Source organism: Haliotis rufescens, unplaced genomic scaffold, assembly GCF_023055435.1.
Source record: "Haliotis rufescens isolate VD_foot unplaced genomic scaffold, xgHalRufe1.0.p SCAF_9, whole genome shotgun sequence".
Lineage (NCBI taxonomy): Eukaryota > Metazoa > Mollusca > Gastropoda > Lepetellida > Haliotidae > Haliotis > Haliotis rufescens.
The window spans coordinates 7890390-7900802 of NW_025964383.1; the positions used below are offsets into that span (position 1 = coordinate 7890390).

A 10413-nucleotide genomic window follows, 5' to 3' on the forward strand; every position below is an offset into this window, starting at 1 on the left:
CACTGATAGCGACAATAGAGGACCCAGGCCAACAAAGACATGGGGATGGATATAGTGTGTATTTACAGTCACCACTGTGAAACACAATATGGTTGAAATTAAAATCCCTCTGCATCAAAGGAATCCATATAGTAACAGTCGATAGCGTTCGTGTCCGCCATTGGCGACGCCTTGCTGAGTTCATTGGACGTCGAAATACATTATCAATGTTCCTATACTTGTTGGAGGGTGAGATCGTGTTCTAATCTGAAGGTCAAGATGGTCCCAAAGATCTTTAATCGGCAACAGTTCAGGAGAGCGACACTTAACCACCAAATTACCGACCTGCTGAATGTAACGGCCGATACGTTCTGTATATGGACGTGCGTTGTCATGTTGGAACGTGGTTTCTGTTGTTGGAAAGTACAACTACACAATACTGCGTCGGTGTCACATTGTGCTGCTAGATTCAACACCACAAGTTCCGTCTTTTCCTGTCCACAAATCCCGACCAAAGCATGCTGCTGCCACGTCCAAAATACAGTCCTGTGACACAAGAACGAGCTGTGCCTTCTTCCCGACGACGATACACACGTATCTGTTCTGAAGAGCTGGAACCTGGTGTCTTCAGAAAACATGTCCCTATGACAGTTCCTGTTCTTCCATAGTTGCACAATGCGCGCCCACCTCGGTCCTTTGACGTCGATGTTGACAAATAAAGCGACAAACCCCTTTCCATACCCAATAGAAATCTCTGCATAAAGCAGAGTACATTGTACAATTCCGACTATATTATGAGCATGTGTTTATGAATCACTATCATGATCCTCTGGGCTTGAATACCATGGTCACATCGTCGTCTGGATACAGCGACGCGGCTGACAACATGTCGAGAGCAGTTGACTCTGATAACGTCACAATCATGAGGCGGTCCCTCAAATGAAGAGTAGGTAAATAAAGATGTTTGTTTGGTGCAACACGCGGTCTGCCTGCCTTGAGTCGGCCCTGTCTGTGGGGATCGTGACAACAACCTTGTGATTGTTCTACGAGTGTCTCACAACGATGTCATGCATGGCGCACAAGTCACATACCAATACTCTCTGTTCTGCCGATACACATCGCATGTTACTGTTGTCTGGGCGAATTTCTGCTTTGACGAATATTGTGAGTTGTTCTTTTTATATCCCTTTGTATCTTGTAACCATGCTGTGCGCGCAAGCGACTTTACACAGAATTCAGTGAACTACATTAAAATATATTCAGTTGGCGCCATATCTGTTGATTTTCTGCGATTGGTTTTACAGTTGTAGCTGTATCACGAGGAGTACATGGGGAGTCGCGCGTTAGGTTTGGGACGCATAAAAACCCCAAGTGCCCTGAGTGATCCTGCTACAACGAACATATCTTACCTACATGTTTTATTATGACAGTGCAAAAGAATTGAAACAAATTAAAAATTGATCGATTGAGAAGAGGATAGCTTGTGCTATGGCACGTGACTTTCATTGATTCGGAAAAAGCTTCGATGTCGGGGTATAAGAGATTTATTCTGCCTCTCAGAAATTAATTTCCCTCCAAGGCTGGAAACATACTATTTTATCAAGATCACGTTGACCCATCAGATCTCATCATTCTGACATGGAGGTATGATAAAGTATTTTATCAAGATCACGTAGACCAATCAGATCTCTGACATGGTATGATACCACATAGTGTAGTTTCTTTTGCTGGTCAGTATACTACCTTTCACTGAATCAGAATAAGTTAATTCTCAAAAACCACAAAAGGTGGTACAAGAGCACATTAAATAAATAAGTATGTATATGTGAGTGAGTGAGTGAGTGAGAGTTGGGTTTAACGCCGCTTTTAACAGTATTCCAGTCATATCACGGCGTGTCAGCTTAATGTGGGAGGAAAGCCCGAAGAGCACGGGTATGGTGCTGACAAACCTAGAAACATAATCGGGGCGAACCGGGATTCAAACCCACAATCATAGGTTTCTGGCGTGCCCAAGGGACGCAACTCGGCACAGCGAATCACGGCGCCTTAGACGACTGGGCCACCCGTGCCCCCAGTATGTATATGTACAAATAGCAGACAAGATCGCAGTTGATAACAACATGTGATTACCTAGCACTTTTAATACTAATGGACATTTGTACACTAAATCTCGATAAATTCTTTAGATCCTGTGTGTTTTTTGTTGATAAGAGTTTTACAAATTTTATAATATTTGGCCATTCAGTATAGTATGATGATCAAAATGTTTGCCTGTCTCTTTTAAAAAAATTACCTCTGAAATAGTTGCGAAATTCATCAGCAATAGATGAAGAATTACATAATTTACAGGTTCTATTTTCCTTTGGATTTTTTTCCATCGACCAGTCTCATTAGGTAAATTATGATTACATCTTCGAAATCGTAGTATTGGAATTGATATTCGTTTTGGCAATAGAAGATATTTATCGAGAACCGGAGTGTCCTTTAAATATTTATAATATAATCCTTTAGAACTAGAATTAACATCTTCTCCATTTCTGAAAAAAAATATCTTCAAGTATTTGCTTTTCTTCTGACACTAGCCACTTTGTTGTGCAAATTGACGGATTGCTAAATACATAAGATAATCCAATGCTGTCTAGTATATCCATAACACATCTAACCAAGGGGTTTGTTGATACAATAGTCCTGTTACTTTTAAGTGACAAATATCGATATAACAGCTGTGAACCTTTATACACACCAGTTTGATATGTTAATTTGTGTCAGAAAAAAATATCCACACACAGTGATCTGTACACATATCCACACACACTGACCTGTACACATTTCCACACACAGTGACCTGCAAACACGAACACACTGACCTGCACACATATCCATACACACTGACCTGTATATATATCCACACACACTGACCTGTACACATATCCACACAGAGTAACCTGTACACATATCCACACACAGTGACCTGTACACATATCCATACACACTTACCTGTACACATATCCATACACACTGACGTGTACACATATCCACACACACTGACCTGCACACATATCCACACACACACTGACCTGTACACATATCCACACACAGTGACCTGTACACAGATTCACACACACTGACCTGTACACATATCTAAACACAGTGACCTGTACACATATCCACACACTGACCTGAACACATATCCACACACACTGACCTGTACACATATCCACACACAGTGATCTATACACACATCCACATATCGATATGTACACATATCCACACACACTGACATGTACACATATCCACACACAGTGATCTATACACACATCCACATATCGATATGTACACATATCCACACACATTGACCTGTACACATATCCACACACAGTGATCTATACACACATCCACATATCGATATGTACACATATCCACACACATTGACCTGTACACATATCCACACACAGTGATCTATACACACATCCACATATCGATATGTACACATATCCACAGACACTGACATGTACACATATCCACACACAGTGACCTGTACACATATCCACACACATTGACCTGTACACATATCCACGCACAGTGACCTGTACACATATCCACACACACTGACCTGCACACATATCCACACACAGTGATCTATACACACATCCACATATCGATATGTACACATATCCACACACACTGACCTGTACACATATCCACACACACTGACCTGTACACATATCCACACACACTGACCTGTACACATATGTACACACATTGACCTGTACAGATATCAACACACACTGACCTGTACACATATCCACACACACTGACCTGTACACATATCCACACACTGGATGGTTGCTTGTTGTTTAACGCCGCACTCGGCAATATTACAGCAACGGCTCGTATATGAAGGCGGTTTGTATATAATCGACTCTTGACCAGACCATCCATCCAGAGATTGACATCATGAGCATCGATCAACGCAATTGGGATACCATGACATGCATCGACCAAGTCAGGGAGCCTGACCACCCGTTCCCGCTTGTCGCATCGTCCGACATGCATGGGTTGCTGAAGACCTATTCTACCCTTACACACACACAAACACACACACAAACACACACACACACACAAACACACACTCACTCACTCACGCACACTAACACACACACACACGCACGCACACGCACACACACACACGCACACACACACACCGATATGCACATACAAGTTATATTACTAACATATCAGAACTGATGTTATCTTGCAATATCGAGAAATGGCTTTATTGACTGACCACAGCACAGTTACTCTTCTCGATAGATTGGAGCAATGACTCTATTCGGATAATGGTCCAACTCGAGTAGACGACCTCATGACTCTGTTGACTGACACTCGTGGGATGGGTTTTCTCGTCTGATACTGGAACACCGACCTGGATAACCCTGTCTTTCGTAGGTCACGGAAACGAGAGATCACAATGTGATAACACAGCTTCAAGTATGGCCGACTTTTCAGTGAGAGAAGCTCGCGAGGACGACTGTGATGAGATAGTACGGTTGATGCAGGTGAGCGAAACAAGCTGAGCTATAGGTAGACACAGGCATACATAGGTTGACACAGGCATACATAGGTAGACACAGGCACACATAGGTAGACATAGGCATACATACATAGACACAGGCATACATAGGTAGATACAGGCATACATAGGTAGACAGCGGTATGCATGGGCAGATAGGTACACGTGTGGAGATAGATAGAGCGGCGTTAAACAACAAACAAGAAACAAGTTCTGATACACCTCATGTCCAACCGCAATTCCAAATCTGGTTTCACTACATCATATTGTTTATCAGTAGCAAACATGCTAAACGATGTGCATCGTTCAATTTACCGGTTCTCCAATCGGGAATGAGTTTCCATCAATACATGTATTAACACGTTGGGTTGTCATATAACAAATACTGTACAAAAGTTACCGATGAAGATCAGCACTCAGGTGGTTCGATATTAAATTGACGAGTACATTTCATCTTGTACATTTGGGGTTATTTTCCACTCAAAACCTAAATAAAGAAAGAGCACCCATCATCCCTGAATAAAACAAGACACATCACTCTATATCCTTTTCGTACTTAGTGTCCCAGACTCTCAGTGGGCATTCCAGTGTAGAACAGGTCACCAGCACTCTATGTTTGTGTATGAAGTATCCCAGACTCTCCATGGACATTCCGGCTTGGAACATGCACCCAACACTCGATATTTGTCCATGCAGTGTCCCAGACTCTCAGTGGACATTCCGGAGTAGAACAGGTCACATCACTCTGTGTTTGTCTATGACGTATCCCAGAATCTCAGTGCACATTCCGGGGTAGAACAGGTCACCAGCACTCTATGTTTGTCGTATGATATGGAAAGCATATACCACTACCTGTCATTTTAATTTATGTTTAATCCTTCTCTTGTCACGTGACGTGTAAAAAACACATCTCCTAATTCTTAACCTACAGTCATTTTGTAGTCCATGTTAAGGGTTGTCCGTATGTCTTTACAGGGTTTTGCCACACACGAAGGCAACCTTCATCTCTTGAAGACCAATGTCAAGAGTAAGTGAGCTTTGTTTCTCAATAGAAAACTACGAACATTCTACCTCCAACGTTCTCAGCAGAAAATGCGTGTAGTACTAGTTGCAACAGCAGTAGTAGTTGTAGTAGCAGTAGCAGTAGTAGTAGTAGTAGTAGTTCTAGTAGTAGTAACAGCAGTAGTTGTAGTAGCAGTAGTAGTTGTAGTAGCAGTAGTAGTAGTTCTAGTAGTAGCAGTAGTAGTAGTTGTAGTAGTAGCAGTAGTCGTTGTAGTAGCAGTAGTAGTAGTAGTAGTAGTTGTAGTAGTTCTAGTAGTAGCAGCAGTAGTAGTAGTTGTAGTAGTAGCAGTAGTGGGAGCAGCAGCCTGTAGTACTAGTTGCAACAGCAGTAGTATTTGTAGTAGCAGCAGCATTAGCAGCAGCAGTAGTAGTAGTTCTAGTAGTAGCAGCAGCACCAGTAGTTGTAGTAGTAGCAGCAATAGAAGTGGGAGCAGCAGCAGCAGCAGCAGTAGTAGTAGTCGTAGTAGTAGTAGTAATAGTAGTAGTAGTAGTAGTTGTAGCAGTAGTAGTAGTGGGAGCAGCAGCCTGTAGTACTAGTTGCAACAGCAGTAGTAGTTGTAGTAGCAGCAGCATTAGCAGCAGCAGTAGTAGTAGTTCTTGTAGTAGCAGCAGCAGCACCAGTAGTTGTAGTAGTAGCAGCAGTAGAAGTGGGAGCAGCAGCAGCAGTAGTAGTAGTAGTCGTAGTAGTAATAGTAGTAGTAGTAACAGTAGTAGTAGTAGCAGTAGCAATAGTAGCAACAGCAGTAGCACGGACACCAGTGGTTGATGTGCAGTCTACAAGTGTAAATAGTCTGGTCTGGGGCACTGACAACAGTGTTTGGTGTGCAGTCTACAAGTGTAAATAGTCTCGTCTGCGGCACTGACACCAGTGGTTGGTTTGCAGTCATGGTATGTGAGACCATTTCAAATATACAGTAAACTACGTTTATAACGAACACGCTTATAACGAACTGGCGGATATAACAAACTGTTTTTTTGGTCCCAGCCATTTGCGGTATATATGCTGTATATATGTTTATAAAATTAGTGGTCCCTTTTAGTTCGTTATAACCGTAGTTTACTGTATTGACCTTCAATTGTTTTGATGAAGTTATTCCTGCAACTGTAGCAGGGAATCCAAGGATAAACTGGACTTCTCAGTATTAGATGCTGTCACCATGGTGATTGATGCGGCATTAATCCATCATATAATAGTAGCAATATCTTTTCTCCAGGAGAGGAGCTTTAGCAGAAGCTGTTCTGCAAGGAAATAGATGTTATATTCTACTGATGACATATTGGTGGGGTTGAGTTCTGGTATAGGGTGTTGATAAATGCTTCATCTGACTGCATGTAGGGGGACTGTTAAAACTCAGTGGCTGAAATCATTCCAGCTTTGAAAAGAGATGGCTTTGGAGAGAAGAAAGTGTTCGATTGTTTCGTGGCAGAAGAGACACAATCAACAGGTGAGTCACGTCAAGCCCACCTTGATTCACTGATGTGTTCTACAGAACACCGTGTTAACGGACGTGTAATGTGTCGACTGTAGTCCCGGTCAGCGCACCGTGTTCTAAACTCTAGTGTTTCTATATGCGACATATATGCACATGTATTCCCCAACTCACTGCACCCATCAGTATCAAGTGAAGCAAAGCACTAACGCTATATCCCAAGCATATTGTTCATAAACTCAGATTCACCGAACACCCACAACTTGACGACTGTACATTGACGACTGTTTTTGCCTCTGCTGTTTGGAACAAAATGTAACGCTATTGTGTATGACATGGGATGTTTAGTCACAAGTACTGACTGTAATACAATGAAGATGCCAGCATGATGGTGTATGACATGGAATGTTTAGTCACAAGTACTGACTGTAATACAATGAAGATGCCAGCATGATGGTGTAGGACATGGGATGTTTAGTCACAAGTACTGACTGTAATACAATGAAGATGCCAGCATGATGGTGTATGACATGGAATGTTTAGTCACAAGTACTGACTGTAATACAATGAAGATGCCAGCATGATGGTGTATGACATGGGATGTTTAGTCACAAGTACTGACTGTAATACAATGAAGATGCCAGCATGGGGGTGCATGACATGGGATGTTTAGTCACAAGTACTGACTGTAATGCAATGATGATGCCAGCATGATGGTGTATGACATGGGGTGTTTAGTCATAAGTACTGACTGTAATACAATGAAGATGCCAGTCTGATGGTGTAGGACATGGAATGTTAAGTCACAAGTACTGACTGTAATACAATGAAGATGCCAGCATGATGGTGTATGACATGGAATGTTTAGTCACAAGTACTGACTGTAATACAATGAAGATGCCAGCATGATGGTGTATGACATGGGGTGTTTAGTCACAAGTACTGACTGTAATACAATGAAGATGCCAGCATAATTGTGCTTAGTATCACCAAGTTTTCGTACCTAGATTAGTTTGTGGTTTTGTGTGACAACTAAAATGAACAGCCTCAATGGACGTAGGAAGCCCTTTCTCCGCCCTCCCATTACGTGACCATGAGGTCTGACTTCACCTCTTCCAGGCAGATCCCGGCTTGTTGGCTACCTGATGTATATGTGGTCCTTCACCACCTTGACTGGGCGCTTCCTGTACGTGGAGGACCTGTTTGTGGAAAGGGACTTCAGAAGGAAGGGGGTCGGATCAGCACTGTGGGCTTCTGCAATGAAGGTAACGTCGTCCAACAGTGCAGAGTATGAGGGGCTTGACTCCAGCTGCATGCATCCTGCAACTTTCATATGACATTTAGCAATATATTAATACATAATAAGCTAACTGTATGAATTAAATTGTTTCAAAACGATAACGGTTAAAAACCATTACAGGGTATTAGGGTGAGGATATGCACATCCATGAACACTGAAGTGACGGTTGAGATATGCCTTATGTTGTGGGGATTCCGGGTCACATTAGGCCACCATTATACCTCATGGTTGTCGTGATAGCCAACTGGTCGGGCTTCGTTGAGTGTACATCATACACGATGACAAGGCTCTTTGATTATATACATGCCTTTGTGATACATTTTCTGACTATTTCTAAATGACGCGTTAAACAACATGCACTCACTTCCCGCATCAGTAGGGTGTTTACTGAGTCCTCGGTACGTTATCTTAAACTGTGGCTAGGCCTGTTTACCTGATACACAGAGCGTGTGACGTGAGGTGGATAGATAACATTGTACACTTGTACATGTGTAAATAGGTCAGTTGGTAAACTATATCTGTCAGGGACGCATGAGCGAGAGACATGTTGGTTGGAGCATCGACAGACAAGGGCAGAGTGGGCAAGCGGTCAAAAGAGCCAGGCTAGCAAGTCCCAGGTGCTTAGATCATATCCTTCCGGTGACGTGGGACCAACAATGTTCACATGTCTTTTCAAAGTTGTCAATACCCCTAGTGTACAGTACATACACCCGGTGCACTCAAAATAACCCACTGGCAGATGACCAGATGGTGGAAACACGAATACTATATACACCCGAAATACAAGTGTCAAAACGTGTGGTGTCACCCTGAGCAAGTGATTTAGTTCAAATGTGCCTCTGTACCCGACATGTGAGGCGGGTGTAAAAACCCTCTAGCGCTCGAAGGTAGCTTATGTTGTACACTCCCCGGGGAGTTGAGAATGATAACTGGAATGCAAACTGATCCACTTGCCGGGGAACAAATAAAACCGCATTTGGCGACTCTTTTAACAGTTGTCCACCACAGCCGCGTAAATAGGTCAAGGCTGGTTTCCTGTCGTTGTGTTAGCGTAACCTGTTCACTATGAATGCAGTGATCTAACCCTATCTGCCTGACTCTATTTGTGTGTTTCATCCTCGCTGCCATCGTTTTCACTGTTGCTTTGCAGTTAGCCCTGTCCTGGGGTTGTGGATATATGCAGTGGATGGCCAAACGAGGGAACACAAGCGGTATCAACTTCTACAAACAATTAGGTGCTGTGGAAACAAACACTGATAACCTCATGACATTCACATTAGACGAAGACGCCATGACAACGGCCTGTTCAAAGATAGTATCAGAGTGAAGTGGTGAACTCTGAACACGTTGACCTCATGGGGGTCAGCTATATGTGTTTTATAGCATAATGTGGGACGAATGAGTTAATCAATTTCAAGTAGTGTTGCCATCCACAGACAGCTTTAATTTCACCAGGCCAGTCGAACCTATACAGATAATGTACCAGTAGAGGGACAAGTTAGTGCTTATTCAAAAAGTAGGCTTCACCTTGTCAATATTCAAAATGGAAAATCTTTTCTTTCAACACTACGGGTAGAGCTGCATAAGAAATGAAATGTATATGTTTTGTCCAAAAGACTCTGTGTCTCACGACATTTCTTCTGGAACATCTGCAACATTAGTTAAATAAGGTAACAATAAAATAGTAAACAGGAATATGCAAGCAAACGACAAAGGCTTCCATACAACAGATGAACACGAGGGCAATGGAAATACATGTTGGATGTTTGTACCAATAGAAGGGTGAAGTGTTATGCAATTATTTCTTCATTGGTCAGGCCAACTTCTGAGCCTTGTAGCTATATTAGTTCTTTTTAAAATCCTGGTCAACAGGCGGGAAAAAAAAGAAAAAGACATTCCAGGTTTTCGTTCTCCAAAAGGTTCTCTGAATATGTTGGCATGTGAGCAGTGTAAGTAAAGTTTGTCCCTTCAGTGTCGGAGGTTGTCATCTTGTACGCAAATTGGTTTTGTGAACACATAAATTTAACTTCATTGGAAATAAAACGTGCTTTTCAGGATTAAAATGTCAA

The 10413-nt window shown here is 42.4% G+C and overlaps 1 protein-coding gene across 2 annotated transcripts; it reads left to right on the plus strand.

Annotated features, from left to right (window-relative positions):
• The first annotated feature begins 914 nt into the window (after positions 1–914).
• LOC124126820 (thialysine N-epsilon-acetyltransferase-like) lies at positions 915–10413 on the plus strand. Of its 2 annotated transcripts, none has more exons than XM_046490345.2 (6): positions 915–1143; positions 4429–4538; positions 5528–5579; positions 6988–7059; positions 8164–8309; positions 9495–10413. In XM_046490345.2, the coding sequence occupies exons 1-6, from the start codon at positions 1047–1049 to the stop codon at positions 9669–9671; spliced, it is 654 nt and encodes a 217-aa protein (XP_046346301.1). In that variant the 5' UTR covers positions 915–1046; the 3' UTR covers positions 9672–10413. The 2 variants fall into 2 exon arrangements, with proteins under 2 accessions (XP_046346301.1, XP_046346302.1); XM_046490346.2 differs by having other exon boundaries at positions 1008–1143; positions 4294–4538.